Below are 21,417 nucleotides of genomic sequence, written 5' to 3' on the forward strand. Positions count from 1 at the left end.
GGCGGCGCGTCTCCATCGGTCCCGCACGGCGCGGCCCGGCCCCGCGCCACGAACATGGCGACGCGGAGCAGCGGCGGGGCGAGAGGTGCCGTTCTGCCCCCGCACCTCCTCGCTTTGCTGTCGCTGTTGCTGCTGTCGGGGTTGACGGCGGGGGGCGGCTCCGAGCTGCTGCGAGTCCCTCCGGGTGCAGCCGAAGAGCCCCCTCGGAGCCGCCGCGCAGCGCAGCGTCCTCCGGAGCCCATCCAGGTGTACGGACAGGTGAGAAGCGGCCGCGACCTCCCCTTTTTTTTCCCCCCTTTTCCCTCCCACCTCCGCATCATTTCTCATTTATTTGTTCTTAATTCATTAAACCAACCGCACGGCGGAGCGGTGCGTTACATCACCCATGCAGCGCTTCCCCCCCCTCTCTTCCCCCCCCCCTCCCCACTGCCTGTGTTCCTCCCCCTCCCTCACGGTGTGCATTAGCAGGGTGAATACTGCGCTCCGTGCTTCCCCCCTCCCCCATTCCCAGGCACCGGAGCCCCCTACTGAACCCACGAGCGTCCTCGCTTAGACCCTGTTCCAAACGGAGCTGACCGGGAGATGCTGAGCGTGGTTCCATCTATCCCGGCATCTCCCCCGGTTGGTTTCGGAGCCATCGAGACCCAGCCGTGCCTCCGGGTTGGCAGGACACGCTCATGGGTCCGAGCCGGGGACACGGCCAGGTTGGCTCCGGGCAATGGGATCCCAAGGCTGGGAGCTGCAGCTGGCGTCTGTCTCCCACTAGATGTGCTCAAATGGGACGTTTCAACCCCTAAACTGGGCTGAAAGGGGGACTTTAGCCCAAGATTGTGCTGCTGTGAGGTGCTGAGCCTGCTCTGTAAGGAGGGCTTCTCCCTGGCTGCGTGTCTGGCCAATTGGCCCTTGCTTATTGATGTGAGGAGCTGGCTGAGCACAGAGAAGCATACAGATGTCTGTCCCTGAGAGCATCCCTGCACAGGCTCCATTAATTAGCAAGTGTTGCTGCTGGGACCACTTTACCTCACTTTTGGGGTGGGGGGTGTCAGAACAGGACATGCTGCCCGTGTTCCTGCCCTGGAAGGCTGCAGGTTGCCATTGCCTGCCCATTATTTTTGTGTTTTACTCCATATACCAAACTTTGTGCCATTGCCTCGTGTGACCCCGCTCACTCAGGCTGCTCATGTCCCACTGTGTACCCCAAGGGCTGCCCGAGGGCAGCAGCCACATCTGCATTTCCCTCCTATGGAAGGGAGAACTTTCCCTCTTAACCTTCTCCGTTCCCAATGATTTCCCCTTCCTCTGTACTGTGAGGACATACGAGGGGCTTTTTTCCCTTCAGCCCCCCATGGCTGCCACTCAGGTCACCCTGGCAGGTCAGGGTGGAGAGCAGCACCTGTAGCTTGGACTTGGAATGCTTGGAAGGCTGCAGTGACATCCAGAGCAGGTCATAGAGCAGGCAGGGGCAGTTACACATACAACTGGTCTCTGCTGGGTCTTTTCTCATTGCCTGAAGCATTTGGAAGGGGTTTGCTTGGAGCAATGAATTGCTCTTGCTGGCAGCAATACACACAACAGTTGCAGGCTTTAATGCAAAAATTGGCCCTTCTGCTGCTTTTGGATGTGAGCATATTAAAGCCCAGATACCGTACCTCACCAGGACTTCATTAGCCCTACACAACCCTTCTGAGCCATACAGTGCTTTATATCATGGTGCCTTACAAAAGGAACAAGGACGAAAACCAGCACTATGGTTTACGAGCAAGAGAGAAAACAAAGCCACATGCTGTACTGCTTGCTTCCTGTCACAAGCATTGTGTGGTCCCCACCCCCTTCCCGTGTCTCTGTTGCTCCCTTGATGCTGATGGGGTTATCAGTTGGTAGCAGAGGGACATCAGCAAGGTGCCAGTGCTTGGAGCAAGCCACAAAGAGCCCCACAGGGGACCCTTCTCTGGGGCACGTGCTGCTCCCCGTGCCTGGCAGTGCACTCAGCCATATGCTGTGTGTTGGCTCGACCTGCCCCGGTGTAACCTCATGGCACTGCTCATGCAGAGCTGCCCATCACTGCTGCATTATAGCCAAATAGGAATGATGGAGTGACACGTTGTGACAGCCAGAACTGGAGCTGGGGGTGCGCTCCAAAGCCACTGGACAAAAAGAAGGGTACGTGAAGATGCTATGGGTGGTACTGGGCAGGAGGTGAGCTCATCTGCTGGCCCTGCAAGGGGAAGGGGGGTGGGTTAGGGACAGCATTTGCAGCCATTGCTGCCCATCTCAACGTCCACCTGTCCCTCCCAGGACCATAGAGTCAAATCATCTCAGAACCTCCTTCGCTCTCAGGTGCTGGCTTGCTGGTGACAACCTCTCCTGCCTTAGAGAACCACCGGGTTCCATCATTTTCTATCCATTTACCATTGCACTGTAAGAGGACCATATGACCTTCCCATCAACCCACCCCTGAAGACCTGCCCAGCTGTCAGTGCTCGGAGAGCCAGGCGCTCCTGCATCCCACATGGATGACCACCAGCTCCTCCCCTGTGCTGTTACTCAGTGACCTTCATCTTTACGACAGCTTTGCAAAGCCCAGCAGAGAAGAATTCATCTCCTGTTAAAATCACTGCACCGAGACGACTCTGTGCAGGAAATGTTCCCATCCCTGTTGCACTAAAGCTCTCACAGATGACCAGGAAAGCAACACACTCACTGGGAGAGCAGCCTCCTTCCTTGCCAGAGCAGTGTTTATCTTCATGCGTGGTGCTGGTGGGCAGAAAGGTGTTTGAGCCCATTGCTTGCTACCTTGAGTGCACCCGTAAGCTGCCAGCACACAGCAAGAATGGCCCCAGGCACAGAGCATAGGAACTCTTCTGAGGCCATGAGCACCCTAAACCACGCTGCAGAACCTTTCTGCTCTCCAGAACAGAGAAATGCACATTACAGGATAAACACCATCCGGCTCCGTGACCAGAGAAATCAATCACAGCCCATCGGACCATAATTAATTGTGATCTACATTGCCCGTGTCCTGGTGCTGGCAGCACATCCTGGTACAGGTCCCCAGGCCCTGAGCCCTGTCCTTCCTCCTTTCCTTGAGGCACAACAGCAAAAGGAGAGCTGTGTTGGCTGTAGCAGGGAGCAAACAGCTCTGCGAGCAGATGATTTCGGTATTAACACAATTAACAGGGGTCTGGCGCTGGCTGAGATGAGTCACTCGTGTTTCATATGGGTGATTTCAAGCCCTGGCATTTTCAGCCCGAGCCACAGGCAGCACCACGGCAGGCACAGGAGGTGGCTTAAAATACCAGGCGGGGATGGAACAGATGCTCTGTGCTGAGCAGAAGGTGCAGGAGTGGAGCGTCGGTGGGAGTGCACGAGGAGCAATGTGTGCCACCAACGCAATGCATTGCATCCCCCTCCCCCCCTGTGATGCCCTGACCCCCTTTAGCATTGCTCTTCTGCCACCCCAATGGAGTGGGGGCTCAGAGAGCACGGCAACACTTTGATGCACGCACTGCAATCACAGCTCATATCCCCCACCCATCCCTGCACAGTGCTCACAGGGATGCCCTTCATGCCAGCTCTATTGTGATGGCAGCTCTGGGGTTGCTGTCTTGCTCTGAAGCAGAGGTTTCGATTGTGGGAAGCTGCTGTTAACAGGAAATACGAATGTGAGCATCACTAGTACATAAGCTATGTTAACTAGAAATAGAAGCAGCCTCCCTTACATCTTGGCTTCATTTCTCCCCTCCTGGACTTCATTTGGCACCTTACGTATTAGGAGGACAAATTAGAGTTTCATGCATATTTCATGTATCCTTAATCGCTTGGCAGAAAGCAAAACACAGCCCCATTATGATGATTTTCTCCTAAGTGCTGTTTCCATTGGGCACCAGCCATTGCCTGCTTGTGGAACCAGGCAGCTCCTGAAGAAGGTTTCTCCATCAGGGGAAACTGGTGATAATTGACCCTAATGAGCTGCCCCGGCTAAGGTGGCTCTGGGAAGTAGCTCAGCTGCTGCTCAGGCCTTGGCTCTGCCCACATAGCCCTGGTCCTCTGCTCAAGGACAGAGCACTGTCTGTGGTTCGGTCTCCTTGTTCATGGGGAATAATGCTTTAGAGGTCGTTTGGCTGAGTTTAAAGCAGGGCACGGGTCAGAGCCTCCTCTTGTTTTGTTTCTCTAGCTAACCTAGTGTCAGGTTTCTTGCAGAACAACTTGCAAAGTGCTACTGAAAATGTCACGGAGGCGTCAACAAACCCAACCTGGAGAAAACACATGGGGAGGAGGTCAGGCTTTCCCCAGGAGGGGACTTTGTGGGGGCGTCCATCCCTGCTGCAGCCATAGACCCAAACAGGTGGCACTAAACAGCTCCTGCTTGTAGACGGAGTCAGATCTGATGAAAAAGGGGATGCTGGATTGGGGATGCAGAGCTGCCATGGGTTTCATGCTGCAGGCTGTGTGTGGGGGAGCATCACCCTCTCTTTCCTCCCTGCATCCCCAAGGTCTCACTGCCCCCATTGCTGGGGTGCAGCTGCCTGCAGCCCTACATCTTTGAGCCCCAGGCTGGGGGACACAGCTCATGCAGCTGCAGGCAGTGGCCCTGGGGGATGCTCACTGTCCCCCTATCTGCTTTCTAATTTGCTCCTTTTATTCCCTTTGCACAAACCCATTACGTAAGAGGGATTTGGGGACTTCTGTTTCAGTTGCCTCTCTTGGAATAAAGCCATCGTTTTTTCCACGCATTTCTTTGCCTATCACTGAGGGGGAGGAGCTGCTGGGTTCCAGCCCTAAGCAGGGCTTAGCCCTGTATTTCTGCAGCTCCCTATGGGCGCTGTGTTTTGCACAGCAGCACCTTGAGCCCCGTTGCAGCGATGCTGTGATAGCTTCCCCATAGAAACCAGCCCTGCTCTGCTGCTGCCAGGTACAGCACGAGCACATGCAGCAATGGGTTTGCTAGCTTCTGTTTTGGATACCTGCGCGTCCTTCTCAGCATAGAGATCACTGTAAGGTGGTGACTTTGTTTTGTGCTGGCCCCTTGCCTAGCCAGCCTGGTTTGTATTGCTTCTCCTTCCTTGGTTTTAGCTTTGCTTCTGCTCATCTCACAAATCCTCTTGCTATGAGGAAGAGTAAATGAGCGCTGACCCCTTCAGACTCATGGGTTGCACAGTGGATCCTCCTTTACCACCTCCTCCCTGGGGAAGGTTTCTCTGAGTGCTTTAACTACTTGGCAGCACATAGTGAGCACTCAAATCCAAGCGGTGGTCCATGCCATGGAGCCCTGACCCTCCCCCTGACCCCGCAGGGTCCTGTTGTCCCTGGGATTGTTTCAGTCCTGTTCAGGTTTGAATACCTTATGCCACTGTATGCATTCCCCAGGAGGAGGGAACCCCATGCTCTGGCTCACAGTGCCCATTCCCTTTGCAGGTCAGCCTCAATGACTCCCACAACCAGATGGTCGTTCACTGGGCAGGAGAGAAGAGCAATGTGATCGTGGCCTTGGCCAGAGACAGCCTGTCCCTGCTGGGCCCTAAAAACAACGATGTAAGTGTTGTGAGCTGCCTGTCCCCCTGCCTGGCATCCTGCAGCCCTGCTCCTGTAACTGGGTCTCTTGCTGCAGGTTTACATCTCTTATGACTATGGAAAGAGTTTTAAGAAGATTTCGGAGCGGTTCAGCTTTGGGGATGGGAACAGCAGTGCTGTGGCCATCGCTCAGTTCTACCACAGCCCGGCCAACAACCAGCGGGTGAGTGGGAACAAGAGGGGCACGGTGCCCTGTGGTGCCCCTTGGGGTGCAAGGGATTGGGGGAGCGGGGTGGTGGGGGGGCTGCACCCACAGCAGCTCGTGCTGACAGAGTTAAGGGCTGTGTGCCCATCACCATCATCATAGAGTCATTAAGGTTGGAAAAAATGGCTCAGATCCCCCAGCCCATCCCCACTATACCCACTGACCGTGTCCCCAAGTGCCTGCTCTGATTTTCTTCCCTCTTGGTTCTTCTCCCCCCAGTATATCTTTGTGGATGCCTTTGTCCCTTACCTTTGGATCACCACTGACTTCTGCAAGAGCATCCAGGGCTTCTCGATCCCCTTTAGGGCAGCAGATCTCCTTCTGCACAGCAGGAACCCCAACCTTGTTCTGGGCTTCGACAGATCCCACCCCAACAAGCAGGTGAGCACAGCTGCCAAGGCACGAGGGCCCTGGATTTTATCCCAACTACTCCCTGATGGGAGTGGAAGAACCTAAGTCAGGAATGGCCTCTACAGTGCTTAATGAGTGCATGTGGTTTGCCCTTGTGGAGTGTGGGATCCATAGTGGGGCTGATGTGCCTCCGGGCTCGTATGTTTATTGCTGCTGCTGTTGCTGGTGAAATAAGAGATACCATCTCTACTCAGGAACTTTGCCCTCCTCCCACCCGCAGCTGGGCAGTGGCAGAGCACTCCTGTGACTGTGACATGCTCCAGGAGGGAGAGGCTCTTGCCCTCAGGTTTATCTTTGCTGTCACACATACCATGAGCACTTCAGAGCAAGTTATTTTTATTTCTGAGTTCCTGTACAACCAAGCAGCTCTATAAAGGGAGGGCATTGTTTTCCTGCTTGGGTGGTTCTCACCCAGGCATGGAAGTCGTGGATATGGTGCAGCTTTGAGGTGGATGTGTCCCTGTCTTCTGCTGCCTGAGCTTTGGTGTCTTGAAGGTTGCCCTCCCTTGGGTTGCATGCTCTGAGAGCACTGCAAGATCCAGGTCTATCTCTCACCTTTCTCATTCCAGCTCTGGAAATCAGATGACTTTGGCCAGACCTGGATAATGATACAGGAGCATGTCAAGTCCTTTTCCTGGTACGTGCTGTAGCCCTGTGTTCCATCCAGCTCCCTCCCTCCTGGCTTTGTGTCCCCCTGCACTGCAGTGCTCCCATCCCCATCCCTGGGCTGAGCATGTGGGCCACAGGCTTTCTTCTTTCCAGCTCATCTCCTCAGGGTCACACAAGAAAGAACGTCCCCTGACAAACAGGGCTTGCGACATCTCCAAACCCCATCCTTCCTGGCCTTAGCTGCAACACAAATAGGAAGCACAGAGCCCTGGATAACATCAGGAGGCGAACACACCCATGCAAACATCATTACAATTACATTCCCCACATTGTGACCAGTTCTCCTTCCCCTCTTAGAGTTCCTGGGCCATTCAAAGCCTTCTCCCCCTTTCAGGGCACCCTGCTGCAGCCAAGGCTGCTCCCAGTTTCCCCAGACCCTGCATGCCAAACACATCTCTTTAAGGGGCTTTGGCTCCTCTGTGCCTTCTGTGTTGCTCTGTGAGTGCAACGGTGCTAAGAACGTTCTCATTCTTTGCTGTGCAGGGGTGTTGAGCCCTATGATAAGCCCAACACGGTGTACATCGAGCGGCACGAGCCCTCCGGCACCTCCACTATCATTCGCAGCACAGATTTCTTCCAAAGCCGAGAAAATAAAGAGGTGATCCTGGAAGATGTTGATGACTTCCAGCTCAGGGACAAGTACCTGTTTGCCACCAAGGCCGTGGTGAGTCCCTACAGCCTTCAGCTGATCCTGCAGATGGAGCAGCGCTGGCCGTGCTGTGCCCTGCACGTCAGCAGGGTGGGCAGAAGTAGGTCAGGCTGCAGAGCACCAGGGCTGGAAATGCATGGGGTGGATGTAGAGGCAGGAGGGGGGACGGGGCTGGGTGAATGGAGGCTGCTTGTCAGCAGGGATTAGCTCAAGCGTGAGCTGGGACCAGGCAGCCTTACATGCTGCAGCATGGCTTATCTGTGCTCTCAGTGAGGGCGAGTCCTTCACAGATGACCAGAGACACCATGCTAGAACCCAAGGAGCAATTTCCAGTTTGGAAGATGCAAGCATTGCTTTCTCCTTGCTGCTGCCACCAAGCCTTTTCCAATGAGCGCTTTGCCCTTTGCAGGTGGCTCTTATATGCTCTCACTGTGCATTCTCAGCAACATCACCCCCAACTGAAAAGCACTTCTAGCTTCTCAGAAATCTCTCTTGCAACTTGCAGGGCACGTTGCCTTGGCTCTGTGCCTGCTGTGGTTAGCAGATGTTATCTGGGTGCGCTGCTGGGGCTTGGTGAGATATGAGGACGGTCAATGTCCCCAAGGAGATGGCAGCCTATCCTGCACAGCCCTCTGGGACCAGAGGGGCTTGGGGACTCCTGCTCCCCTCCCTGGGAGCTGTGGTTGCTTGGTGATGTGGAGTCGAATAAAATCAGGCCGCTTATTTTTGGAGCCTAAATCTGGGTTTGGGTGCTTGCTGTTGGCAACCTGCACAAAACACATTGCCCCCAGCTTCTGCTTTTTTGGCTCAGCTCTGGTGTCTTTTCCTTCGTGCAACTCATTAAAAATAGGAAGGCAAGGACAGGCTGTTCTGCTCCAATCCGGTCTCTGTGCCTCCACCTGAGCTGCCAGAACAGGCAGCAGGAGGCATGCTTGTGTTTGCTGCTCTCGGGAATGCCGTCCCCATCCCCACAGTGTTGGTTCAGGCACAGAGATGAGGGTGATTCTGAGGTTTGGAGCCACTGCTGATGTTTCTCTCTGCTCCCTGTAGCGCTTGCCGGGCAGCTTGCAGCCATCATCAGTTCAGCTCTGGGTTTCCTTCAACCGCAAGCCGATGCGAGTGGCCCAGTTCGTTACCAAGCATCCAATTAAGGTAAGTAGTGGATGACCTCCCTGCTGCAGGGTGGAGAATTACTGCTAGCTATCTATGAGGAAATGCTACACTGACCTGTATGCAAACCCTGCTCCTTTGCCTATGCACTTAAAGCCTGCACAGCACTGCTTTGCTTCCCACAGGAGTACTACATCGCTGATGCATCAGAGGACCAGGTGTTTGTGTGCGTCAGCCACGATGACAACCGTACCAACCTCTACATCTCGGAAGCAGAAGGCCTGAAGTTCTCCCTGTCATTAGAAAACGTGCTCTACTACAGCCCAGGAGGAGCAGGCAGCGACACTCTGGTCAGGTAGCATGCTCCAAAGTACGTGGAATCATCATAAAATGCCTTAGGTTGGAAGGGACCTCAAAGGTCATCCAGTTCCATCCCTTTGCTATGAGCAAGGTTGCCAAGCACTGCATCAGGCACTGGGTCAGATTGCCCTTGGCTCCATCCAACCTGGCCTGGAGCACCTCCAGACAGATCCTTGTGAACACCATTCATCACCATTCTCCACCTGGACATTGAACTGCTGACCACAACCCTCTGGCAACTCTTTATTCTTTATCCCCTTGGCAGATATTTTGCCAATGAGCCTTTTGCTGACTTCCACCGTGTCGAGGGTGTGAGAGGTGTGTACATTGCCACGCTGCTCAACGGCTCCTTCAGCGAGGAGAACATGCGCTCTGTCATCACCTTCGACAAGGGAGGCACCTGGGAGCCCCTGCAGCCCCCAGCAGAGACACGCTATGGGGAGAAGACACACTGTGAGGTGAGTGCTGAGCCAGGCTCCCAAGAGACAGAAGGGTCCACAGGCTGAGCTGCCTGCAGGGTGCTGCATGGGAACCCCCCTCGTCTTCCAAAGCAGAGGCTGCAGGATGAGGTGGGACTGAGGCACTGCTGATGATGTGCTTTGCTTCCCCAGCTTTCCCAGGGCTGCTCCCTCCACCTGACCCAGCGCCTGAGCCAGCTGCTGAATTTCCAGCTGCGGAGGATGCCCATCCTCTCCAAAGAGTCAGCCCCAGGGCTGATCATTGCCACCGGTACCATTTCTCCTTCTATTGCTGTTTGTCATTTGTCTTGCTTTTTTGCTGTAGAAAACAAATGGAACATCTCCATGGAACATCTGCAGAACCACCAGCTCCTTTTGTTTGATCACGTTTATAGCCATGTGTTTTTCCCCAGCTGCTTTTGAAACTTGTGATAGTCCTTCTAATATTTGATGTTAAGAGTGTTGGCTTACAGTGGGAAAAACCCACTCCTCCATCACGGCATTTTGCTCACAGACAAGAATAGCTTCAAGGCTGCCTTCATTTAAGTGTGTCTTCTTGGAGAGGGATGATTGTTCTCATTCTCCTAGGCTCCATTGGCAAGAGCATGGCGAAGAAAACCAACGTCTACATCTCAAGCAGTGCTGGGGCGAGGTGGAGAGAGGTAAGGGCTGGCTGGTTGGCAGCTCAGAGTATTGACAGCAGCACAGATTGGGGAGCTGCAGCCCGTAGGCAGTGAAGGTGACCTGGCTGCTCTGAGCTGCAGTCAGAAGATGCTGAATGCCCCTATTAGCAATGGATGTAGGAGCAGGCGCGGCTGCCTCGTGCTGAAGGCAGCAGGTTCAGATGCAGCTCAAGCTCTGTTTGTTCAGCTCATAGGATGTGTCCTCGGCGCAGGTCAGACAGTCCCTTGTGGACAGGACTGACAGCCAGAGCTCTGCACAGTGCCTGGAGAGGCTCCAGCCTCTTCCCAGACCGGGGGATGCTGCCCTCAATGTATGCAGATCTGGTGCTGTTTACTGAGCGGGTGTTTTGGTCTGCGGTGGTATTTTTGGTCTGCCTGTGTGTTCTGCTGTGAGCATAATACGGTATTTCAACATCTGCAAGCGGTTTCATCACATGCTTTAGGCAGCCTCCTTTTCCTCCCCTTAAGTATCCAGTGGGCAGGGTTAGTGCTGGGCATGCCACGGGTCTGGCTGCTGCCACAGCCTCTGGGTCTCAGTGAAACAGCAGTGCTTATGGACAGTGAGAGCAGCCGACTGCTGTGTCTGTGCAGTCCTCTGGCTCACTCCTCTTTGCTTTGCAGAGCAATTAAGCCCCATCAGGAACAAGCAGAACCTGGGCACACCGTACTGAGCTCAGCCTTTGTGCTCTGTGCAGAGGTGTGGAACGGCCTCACGTGGCTGTTGCTCAGCTGGGGGGAGAAGCAGCAGCACAACATTTTCTTCCTGTTTTTGGAAGCTGCTGGAAGGGTTATTGCTCTGCAGAGCACTGTTCTGGTCTCAAAAAGCAGATAAAAGGCACCAAAGTGTTCACTGACCCTTGTAGAGCATCCCCAGGTGGGTTGGTGCACACTACCAATGGAGCCGGGTGGATCTGTGCTTTCTGTTTTGAACCCAGATAGGAAAGCAAAAGTGGTTCTATGCTGAGGGGAAACACAAATGGTTTCTTTCTGGGGGTGACGTGCTGTGCTGCAGGTGATCTCAGCGCTCCACTGGGGCATCCTAATGCACAGGAACAACGTAGGGTCTGCAGAATGCCCTGCACTCTGTATCTCTGTGCCTGACCTTCTTCCTTTCACCACTGTTTCTCTTTCAGGTGCTGTCAGGACCCCACTACTACACCTGGGGTGACCACGGGGGCATCCTGGTGGCCATTGCACAGGGCATGGAGACCGACCAGCTCAAGTAAGGGCTGCAGCACAGAGCTGGGATGTCCTATGCCAGGTGGGGTTTCCCCCTTCGCATCCATCCCCATCCTTTTCCTGCAGGTACAGCACCAATGAAGGAGAGACGTGGAAATCCTTCACCTTCTCAGAGAAGCCAGTTTTTGTGTATGGGCTGCTGACAGAGCCTGGGGAGAAAAGCACCATCTTCACCATCTTTGGTTCCTACAAAGAGAATGGCCACAGCTGGCTCATCTTGCAGGTCAACACCTCCGATGTGCTGGGTGAGCGTCCTGCCCTGGCTGTTAATGCTGTCACCAAACCCCATCCCTTGTCACCGAGGGATTTGTTCAACAGGAACGAGGAAGAAAAAAAAGCCTTCTGAAGGCTTTGCCCATGAATGTTTTATAACCAGATCCGGCTTTGATTGCGAGGCAGCGTTTTAATCAAAGAGCAGTTAAGCTTGGCAGAGGAATTTGCTCGACTGAAATTTGTAGCGGATTCCCCTGACGTTTTGTTAGAAGTGGATCTGTTTGGCAACCAGAACGGCTCCAGTTAAACAAAGCACTGCAGTTCCCCATCAGTGCAGCAGAGCTGCTGGGCTGAGTATCACTGGCATCTGTTTCGGGCTAAAAACCTTGCAATCTAGGGCAAAACATTCATCTCATGCCAATAGAGGGCATCCTTGTAGGGTGCCAATGGGCTCTGCAGAGCTGCTCCCACATCCCAGGTCCAGGTGCCCCATAGTGCAGTCTGAGGTGCCCCATAGTGCAGTATGAGGTGCCCCATAGTGCAGTCTGAGGTGCCCACCTTTGACCCAACCTTGTCCCTTCTCTAGGGGTCCCGTGCACAGAGAACGACTACAAGCTGTGGTCGCCCTCAGACGAGCGAGGCAATGAGTGCTTACTGGGGCATAAAACTGTTTTCAAAAGGAGGACTCCTCATGCGACGTGTTTCAATGGGGAAGATTTTGACAGGCCTGTCATGGTCTCCAACTGTTCTTGTACCAGGGAAGACTTTGAATGGTAAATACCAATTAATTTCCTTTGGTCTGGGTTGTACGTCTGAGATAAATATCTGTGACCAATTGCTCTGAGTGGACACACATCCAATTTACTCTGCCCTTTGTGTCGCTGCTTGATGTTATAGCAAGGAGGAAACTAAATAGACTGAAAACATCCTTTCATTAATAATGGGGCGTGAGACTTAATTAATGTCCCCTGAGCCTTTGGGGAACCTCTGAAAGGTTCTATACAAGGGGAAGGTATTGTTAATCCATCACCTTCTTTCAAATGGTGGCAGACAATTTACTGTCACACGCAGAGATGCTCTGTGATGCAGCCCTGTGACCCCACAGCTGCAGGAATGCAGCTGGCCCTGCAGAGTCGTTTCATCTGCAGCTGAAACCGCACAGCTGTCAGGATTAGGGGATGGGTTCTGGCACTCAGAGGCAAAGGCTTGGGGTTAGTAAGTGAACGGCTTTTTGCTGGCTGAGCTTTCACCTACAGTCCTGTCTGTCCCTTGCTGAGATCTAAGAGGAATCTGGCTCATGGCAAGCCAGCTGGGAGCATTGGAACCACAGCAAAACCAGAGTGGTGTAGCCTCATCCAGGGCGTTTCCCAGCCAGCAGCACATCACAGCTTCCATTTTACAGATGGGAATGCTGAGGTGCAGACATGGGCCAGCTGGCCGGGAGCCCAGCCCCAGTGGTTAGCATGGGGAGGCTCAGTGATGGTGGGGAAAAGTCCTGAAGGAAAGGAGCTAAGATGCACAACTGAATGTTATTGTACAGCTAGATACTGGACTGAGATCTTCACACTTTGCAATAATAGCACAGCAAAGCAGCTCTGTTGTCCTTCTCTCCCTTCCCTGCTAACACCGTGTCTCTCCTTGCAGTGATTTTGGCTTCAAGCTGAGCGAGGATCTATCTCTAGAAGTTTGTGTCCCAGACCCTGAGTTTGCAGGGAAGCCCTATGACCCACCAGTACCGTGCCCTGTGGGCTCAACCTACAGGAGGACTCGAGGGTAGGTGTTGTGCTTGGGAACCCCATCATCTAAAGGCTGGGATTTATGGTGATATAACCAAACCCAATGCACGCACACCTTGCAGGTGACAGTAAGTGGACTGCATGCTGAGCCATACAGCACAACATCCAGTTTGTAGCTGAGAAGCACTGGCTGCTTCTGATGCACACAGTGGTTACCAATGCTGCTGCAACAGCAATGAACTCTGTGTGTTGCAGCTACCGGAAGATCTCTGGGGACACCTGTATGGGTGGTGACATCGAGGCACGGCTGGAGGGGGAGATGCTGCCATGCCCCCTGGCTGGTGAGTGCGTGAGCTTGGCTTCAGCCCATTCATTAACTGAATCCATTACTGTGAATTAGGCATGAATTAGTGATGCCTACTGAGGCCACGCCAAAGGCTGCCCTTTTATCCTCATGCCCATACCCAGTGAGATTTCACCTCGACGTCTACTTACTCTCAAACATCCAAGGCACTGACTTGCTCCCCGTGCCCACACGCTGCCAGCTATTTGCATTCTGCTCTCTGCTGCTGTAATTTCATCTGCTGTCACGCTGCAGCTCCAGCCTGGGGCTGGTTTGGTGCTGGCTGGTGCAGGTTCAGCCTTCCTCCCCACTCAGGACCGACATGCTCCTCACCCCGCCGTGCCCTCTGAGCTATTTGGAGAGCTGCAAAGAGCTCAGAAAACAAACCCTTGCTTCCTCAGTTCCGTGGTGGCTCACACCCTGGTAACACTTTCATGTGCGGTGTCTGTTTCTTAGCTCCATATAATCCCATTAGGGGTGTGTAGCCAAAGCTGCTCTCTGACATCAGCCCCACTTGTTAATAGCATTAATGGACTTTACCTGCAGCATGCAATGCCTGGGAGCTTGGTTCCAGGCTGGTTTGGTTCTGCACAAACTGAGGACACAACCCCTCTGGGATATTTCCCATTGCAAAGTGTCCCCCAGAACTCCCAGGTTTGCAGCACCGTTATGTTTTTTATGAGAGCTCAGAGGAATGGGAGATCAGTGTTTTGTTTGTGCTAACGTGGCAAGGTACTGGTCGCAATGCTTTCTGCCATCCCTACTTCCTCCTTCAGCCCTCTGACATAAACAATAGCTGCAGTGTTGCTGCGAGGGAATAAGGGGAGCATGTAAGGCTATTAGCGTATTCTAATTAACCTAATCCCATTGAGACAAAGGGCCTTTGCCTCCCTTCCACTGCTCTGCTGGAACACACGTGGTCAGGGCAATGGGAAAAAAAAACAAACCCATTTCCTCTTCACCCCACGAGCACCCCAAAAAAACACAGGATGACCAAATAAAACCCAGCCCACAACAACCCAGTAACGAACTCTGACCCTGCAGAGGAGAACGAGTTCATCCTGTACGCCACCCGATACTCCATCCATCGCTACGACCTCGCCTCGGGGCTCAGCCAGGAGCTGCCGCTGGCCGGGCTGCGCGGGGCGGTCGCGCTTGACTTTGACTATGAACACAACTGTCTCTACTGGGCCGACGTCACGTTGGACATCATCCAGGTGAGCAGGGATTCACCAGGGTGAGAGCGGCAGCCTGAGAGTCAGCATCTTGTTTTGGGGGCATTTCCCATCTCTCTGCTGCTGTCGAATCAATCGTAGAATGGCTTGGGTTGGAGGGGAACTCAATGAGTGTGCCCATGTAGTGTGTTAGGCTCAAATAGTGCTGAGCTCAGGGCATTGGGCTCCACAGCTGAATTACTTCCAGCGAAATCTATTATCTGATATATGGTTTATATATATGGTTCTGTCTTTTCTGGACAGTTTGACCCCAAAATTTGGGGATCTTTGAAGCCTGACAAAACAAGATGCTTTTGCTTTCAGTGGCATACACTGATGTGGATACCTTCAGAATTATTCAGTTTCCCATTTTAACTGCACACTGTGCTAACCTCAGTGCTGGGAAGGTTCTGCTTTTTTAGTCCTTTTTTCCTCCTTATTTTTCCTCCAGCGTCTTTGTCTCAATGGCAGCTCTGGGCAAGAAATAATCATAAGCACTGGGTTGGAAACGGTGGAAGCTTTGGCCTTCGAACCACTCAGCCAGTTGCTGTACTGGGTCAATGCTGGGATTCCCAAAATTGAGGTATGATCACACTAACTGTGCTGCAGAGGGGACTGCCCCAGATTGCCTTTGGGGCCCCACTGCTGGTTGCCAGCCTGCACCCCACAGCCACTGCACTGCATTCACACGGCAGCTGTTAGATGGGGATAATATGAATTACTGCCTCAGGTTTCATGCAGTTTCCCTCCATGCAGCTTGCAACCAGCACAGCCCTCCTCTTTTGTTACGACTCCAGGTTGCCAATCCAGATGGGGACCTGCGTCTCACTGTCCTCAACTCCTCCATCCTCGAGCGACCCAGGGCCCTGGCGCTGGTGCCCCGAGAAGGGTAAGCAAGGAGCCCCCACCTGCTGTCAGATCCCTTGTATACTATGCAGATCAGACCCTCCCCTTTAACACTACAGCCATACAAGAGGAACAAGGGGATGCTGCGTGGAAGGCTTATCACAAAGTGAAGGAATGGCTTGGGTTGGAAGATACCTTAAAGATCATCCAGTTCCAACCCCCTGCCATTGACCTGCTTGCCCCCACCAGATCAGGCTGCGCAGGGCCCCATCCATGAGCTTGTGCACCCCCAGGGATGGGGCATCCACAGATTCTCTGGGCAGTCTGTGCCAGTGCTGGGAGAGAGCAATGGGGACCCCAGTGCCATGACCCTGATGTCACACTGGTAGACTTGAGCTGCCTCTGGTTGTGTGCATGTGGCCAGCAGAGCATGACAGCACCTTCTCAACAGCTGCTCTGCAGCTCATGGCTAGGTAACCTCCAGCTGCACTTGTTCTGCCCCACAAACTGCAGCTCAGTAAGCCTGCAGAAGCACAAACTGCAGCTCAGTAAGCCTGCCTTCTGCTCACAGATCCAAAGCTGCTCTCATTTGAATTGCAAAGAGCTCCTTTCCCCAAAGGCACCTCTTACAAGAGACAGGGAATGCAAAGCTCTCACGTCTCTGCTTGATAACCTGCTCCCTTGTGACAAGCTGTGCTGTTCCTGTTGCGGGTAAGCTCTCTGCCTGTTGCAGGCTGATGTTCTGGACGGACTGGGGAGACTCCAGGCCTGGCATTTACAGAAGTGACATGGATGGCTCCTTGGCTGCCTGCATCGTCTCTGAGGGTGTGCGGTGGCCCAATGGCATCTCTGTGGACGACCACTGGATCTACTGGACTGAGGCTTACATGGATAGGATTGAGAGGGTGGATTTCAATGGGTTGCAGAGATCTGTCATCCTGGACAGCCTCCCGCACCCCTATGCCATCGCTGTATTTAAGGTACTGCTGCAGCCAACCATGTTCACTTTGTCCACGTTTCCATTGCATGGTGGGAGGACTTAGCACACTGGGTTTGGTGGGAAGCAGCGAGCACAGTGCTCACTCTATTTCTGCTCTGGACATGTTCCCCCAAACTCCTGCAACCTAGCAACTCCTGCTTCCACTCCTGCTCAAATCCCAGTCCATATCTTCCTCATATTCCTCCCAGTGGGCTGGGAGGGATTTGCACTCTGCTGCCCTGTGGCTGTGGGTGCTCAGTTGCTTTAGTGCTTAGCAGTGTGTGCCCTTCAGAATGAGATCTACTGGAATGACTGGTCACAGCTGAGCATCTTCCGGGCGTCCAAAAACAGCGGCTCAAGGATGGAGACATTGGTCGGCCGATTAAATGGGATCATGGACATGAAAATCTTCTACAGAGGAAAGACAACAGGTAGTTGAGAGCACAAGCCTGCAGGTTATCTTTGCTGGGGGTATTGATCCAGGCAACCCTCCAACTCAGGTTGCAGACCATGGCTTTCCGTGCCAAATGCTGTATGGGGTCTCTGTGCTGCATCACCAAGCAGTGAACTGTGATTGTCAGAGCACTTCCCCCAGCCTGCAGGAACATGGGGCTGCAACCTCAAAGCTGAGATGGGGGGTGGGATGGGGATTCCTGCTTGCCTGCAGCCCCTGTTGATTGTGTCCCCTTCCTCCCTGGTGCCAGGACGGAATGCCTGCATTGCCCACCCCTGCAGCCTGCTCTGTTTGCCCAAGTCCAACAATGGCCGGAGCTGCAAGTGCCCTGAGGGTGTTTCCAGCACCGTGCTGCCCTCAGGGGAGGTGAAGTGTGACTGTCCTCATGGCTACAGCATGAAGAACAACACCTGCGTGAAGGAAGGTAACACCAGGCTTGGTTCCTGCTGTTGTCATTAGAGGTAGCAGCTTCTTCCATTGACGACCTTCCCAGCTGCCCTTGGGACAAGGAGCACATCTGATATCCAAGAACGTGACGTCATGCCTCACGCCAGCCTCTTTTTGTTTTCCCCTCTGCACCAGAAAACACGTGTCTGCCCAACCAGTACAGATGCTTCAACGGGAACTGCATCAACAGCATTTGGCAGTGTGACAACAACAATGACTGCGGGGACATGAGCGATGAGAAGAACTGCCGTAAGTGTCCCATGGTGGCATTTGCCCGTCCCAATTTAGATGTCTGCTGTGTTGGCACTGCATCTGAGCTGATGTCCCACGCTCCCTTTGTAGTCATGGGGAGCAAGAGGTGTTCAGAGTGCAGTTCCTGCCCTAGGAACTGAATCTCACATTGGCCACTTTGACCTTCTTCTCTCCCCATCAGCCACCACCGTGTGTGATGCCGAAACCCAGTTCCGCTGCCGGGAATCAGGGACCTGCATCCCTCTGTCCTACAAGTGTGACCTGGAAGATGACTGCGGTGATAACAGCGATGAGAGTCACTGTGGTGAGCTGCTCTGCTTCATGCCTCCTCCTTCCCTGTCCCCATATGAAGGACCAAAGCCCAGTGCTGTCGGGCAGTGCAGTGCTGCTCCAGATCCCCATTGTAAGCCCCAGCCAACAGCTGCCTCCTCCAATCACTGCAGGAGATGAGAGACGTGCAGTGAATTCCCCCATTGCTGCAGTCTGGCAGGGAGGTTCTGTGCCATTAGCATCCTGCCTTCCCCTGACCCAAAGCCAAACAGTTGCTTGAGATTAAAGGCTGTCCTTGGGTAGCCACCCAACAGGCACGTGGCAGCGTGGGCTGCTCAGTGTTGCTTCTGAACTATCAGCCTCCTCTCCCTGGTCAGTAACCTGTGTGAAATTTTCCTCCTCCTTTCCCCAGGCCCCAAACTCATCTGACAGCTGTCTGTGCTTCTTTGCAGAGGCTCACCAGTGCAGAAAAGACGAGTTCAGCTGCAGCTCAGGGATGTGCATTCGGCTCTCCTGGAGGTGTGATGATGACAACGACTGCAGGGACTGGTCTGATGAAGCCAACTGTACCAGTAAGTGCTTTGCTATAATCAATAACGTATTGCCATCCCTCTTTATGGGCTCACAGCCTTTCCCAGTAGTGTTTGAATTGTTGCATTCGAGGTGTTGCTTTGGAGAGGTTGCACTGGAGGAGTTGCACCGGAGGTGTTGCATTGGGGAGGTTGCACTGGAGGAGTTGCACCGGAGGTGTTGCATTGGGGAGGTTGCACTGAAGGAGTTGCATTTGGCTGGCTTTGGAAGAGCAGTTTTGCATCAGTTTTGCAGCAGTGGCTGCTCCCAGCACATCCCCAACAGCTCGAGGTGCATCATGGCATGGTGCCGGCTGTGCCTTTGAGGCCGTGCTGAATAGGGAAGCGAGACTGTGGCTGCCAGGCAGCCAAAGAATCCTTGTGTTCAGAATGGGCTCCTTTGTTGCAGGCAGGCAACAGACAGGGCAGTGTGCACTGATCTCATTTCAGAGCCTGAACTCTGGCCATTTTCTTGCTGTGAAACACGTTGCAGAAAACTGGCATTTCCTTCAGACCCAGTAATGGTGGAGAAGCTGCAAAAGAGAGACAGGTTCAGCTTGGGAAGTTGCTCCTCTTCGGAGCAGCCTTGCTGCTCTCAATGGGTTTGGGAATGTAAAGCAAGTGCCATGCCTATGGGAGTCACACGTGGCAGATTTGCTCTCTTTTTTTTTGCTGAAATCTCAAGAAATACTTTTTGTTCCTGGTTTACACCATGGCACAGCAAGCCCTGCGCTGTGAGCCTCCTTGTCTAACTGCGTTTGACAGTCACAGCCCTCAGCCATCCTCAACACAACAGTGTAAAAGCAGCATTCCAAAGCAGTTTCCTGATGCTAACACCCAGATAGAGCCTTTTCCCACCAGAAAACCCAGCTGATAACAACGTAGCAGTCTTTTTCACTCTAAAAAAGCCCCAGATCTCAAGTGCTGCATGAGGAGGATGGAGTTTTGAGAGCTTAAGGCCATCAGTGAAAGGCAAGTGGCTGTGCTGTGGAGCAATGTGCAGGATTGGGTGCTGATGGGGCCTTTGGGTGTTGATGGGGCTCACAAGAGCCCCTGGGGGGAGATCACATCTGCTGAGCTGAGCTCCTGCATCCTCTATCCGCAGGGTTAGATGTGCCTCCAGCACACGAGGTGCATAGCAATGCTCAAAGGGCTGCAGTTGTTGGCATTCCGTGCACATCGCTGTCTAAAGAGGTTTAATTTATATTGGTATCACTTGTCTCTCGTACGAGTTTCTCCAGAGAGAATTTCTCCCAGAACAGAACCTACTTCAAAAAGCATCTCGGGTTGGTAAAGCCTGAAGTTAAAATTATCTCAGAGGATCGCAATTATTTGAGAAACATTTCGTCTGACTCGGCTGGCTGTATTTATTGCTCTTATCTGAAATAATTACCTTTCACACTGAATGCCTAATAGAATATTACTGCCATCAAACTGTGGCATTCTGAAGTATTGGCAAGCACATGTCACAAGCTGATGTGCAATTCACGAGCGTGCCATTTAATTAGGCTGCACGTTGCTTTTCTTGTTGATAGCACTGAGTGCTCGCTTGGCTGGAGGGTGCTGTTTGTCTCTAGAGCAACCATGTACGCTTGGCTTCAACCAGCACACCCTGCAGCAGATCCTTGGCTAAAAGGAGCCCAAAGGAAGCCTTGATCCCTTTATAACCCCAAAGTTTTCTCATTTCCATTGGCTCTGAAAGCCATCCCTGGGTTGCAGCGGGTTTGTGAGCAAATATAGCACAGAAAGAAATGAACCCTCTCTCTGCTCTGCTCCCATCAGTGTTCCGCACCTGTGAGGCCTCCAGCTTCCAGTGCCTCAATGGGCACTGCATCCCACAGCGCTGGGCTTGCGATGGCGATGCTGACTGCCAGGATGGCTCTGATGAGGACCCCACCATCTGCGGTACGTGTCTGCAAAGGCACCTCATAAGAGCTGAGGCCAACTCCCATCCCCTCCAATAGGGCTCAGGGGGAAAGGGTTTAGGGGCTGTGCTTTTGGTACTGAAAACTGGCAAAATCTACTTAATTGCAGAAAAAAAATGCAACGGTTTCCAGTGCCCCAATGGCACCTGCATCTCAACCAGCAAACACTGCAATGGCATCACCGACTGCGCCGATGCCTCAGATGAGCAGGACTGTGGTGAGTGCTGGGGGCTGCTGAGAGTTGTGCCCATGGTGGGATAACGTTGGTATTGAGGAAACGAGCTGCTCTCTGAGCATCTGCAAAAGGCAAATGAAAGGTGCTGGATAAGGAGGATTGAATCTTCCTTATCCTTCCAAGCCATATGTGCTGTGACTTGTTGAGTGAGGACAGGCCATGCAGGGCAGTGCACACACCATGAAATCTGGGTGTTTCTCTGTGCAAATGACAGTGGCCTTTCTGCAGGCAATGCCTGCCGTGGTGCCATCTCCTCCTCCTGAACTTCCCCCAGAAATCCCCCTGTGCACTCGCTACATGGACTTCGTGTGCAAGAACAGGCAGCAGTGCTTGTCCCACTCCATGGTGTGTGATGGTGACATCCAGTGTGAGGATGGCTCCGATGAAGACGCCAACTACGCGGGATGTGGTGAGCGTGGTGTTGTGCATCTCAAGGCACTTTGTACAGGGAGGGCTGGAGTGAGGAGACCACATGCATGGGGAGGGTGCCACAAAGCTGCCATGTCTCCTAAGCAGTGATCCTGGACTGTAATGCTCTGCTTTCTGAAGTCCATGACGGCCTCCCTTCCAGCCCCACAC

General features: G+C 53.3%; 1 protein-coding gene across 1 annotated transcript in view; it reads left to right on the plus strand.

The window, feature by feature from the left end:
- SORL1 (sortilin related receptor 1) overlaps nucleotides 1–21,417 on the plus strand; it is a 33,147-nt gene continuing 11,730 nt past the window's right edge. The window contains exons 1-28 of the mRNA XM_072354714.1: nucleotides 1–258; nucleotides 5,416–5,532; nucleotides 5,609–5,734; nucleotides 5,996–6,157; nucleotides 6,757–6,824; nucleotides 7,340–7,520; nucleotides 8,556–8,657; nucleotides 8,801–8,970; nucleotides 9,241–9,433; nucleotides 9,587–9,704; nucleotides 10,022–10,095; nucleotides 11,250–11,338; nucleotides 11,422–11,600; nucleotides 12,155–12,341; nucleotides 13,213–13,341; nucleotides 13,560–13,645; nucleotides 14,692–14,864; nucleotides 15,313–15,444; nucleotides 15,659–15,750; nucleotides 16,441–16,687; nucleotides 16,979–17,117; nucleotides 17,391–17,564; nucleotides 17,723–17,836; nucleotides 18,021–18,143; nucleotides 18,562–18,681; nucleotides 20,461–20,583; nucleotides 20,713–20,820; nucleotides 21,113–21,247. Of these exons, the coding sequence (XP_072210815.1) occupies nucleotides 55–258; nucleotides 5,416–5,532; nucleotides 5,609–5,734; nucleotides 5,996–6,157; nucleotides 6,757–6,824; nucleotides 7,340–7,520; nucleotides 8,556–8,657; nucleotides 8,801–8,970; nucleotides 9,241–9,433; nucleotides 9,587–9,704; nucleotides 10,022–10,095; nucleotides 11,250–11,338; nucleotides 11,422–11,600; nucleotides 12,155–12,341; nucleotides 13,213–13,341; nucleotides 13,560–13,645; nucleotides 14,692–14,864; nucleotides 15,313–15,444; nucleotides 15,659–15,750; nucleotides 16,441–16,687; nucleotides 16,979–17,117; nucleotides 17,391–17,564; nucleotides 17,723–17,836; nucleotides 18,021–18,143; nucleotides 18,562–18,681; nucleotides 20,461–20,583; nucleotides 20,713–20,820; nucleotides 21,113–21,247 (3,865 nt within the window). The 5' untranslated portion in view covers nucleotides 1–54. The remainder of the gene's footprint in view (nucleotides 259–5,415; nucleotides 5,533–5,608; nucleotides 5,735–5,995; nucleotides 6,158–6,756; nucleotides 6,825–7,339; nucleotides 7,521–8,555; nucleotides 8,658–8,800; nucleotides 8,971–9,240; nucleotides 9,434–9,586; nucleotides 9,705–10,021; nucleotides 10,096–11,249; nucleotides 11,339–11,421; nucleotides 11,601–12,154; nucleotides 12,342–13,212; nucleotides 13,342–13,559; nucleotides 13,646–14,691; nucleotides 14,865–15,312; nucleotides 15,445–15,658; nucleotides 15,751–16,440; nucleotides 16,688–16,978; nucleotides 17,118–17,390; nucleotides 17,565–17,722; nucleotides 17,837–18,020; nucleotides 18,144–18,561; nucleotides 18,682–20,460; nucleotides 20,584–20,712; nucleotides 20,821–21,112; nucleotides 21,248–21,417) is intronic.

The sequence above is a fragment of the Excalfactoria chinensis genome, chromosome 21 (assembly GCF_039878825.1).
Source record: "Excalfactoria chinensis isolate bCotChi1 chromosome 21, bCotChi1.hap2, whole genome shotgun sequence".
Classification (NCBI taxonomy): domain Eukaryota; kingdom Metazoa; phylum Chordata; class Aves; order Galliformes; family Phasianidae; genus Excalfactoria; species Excalfactoria chinensis.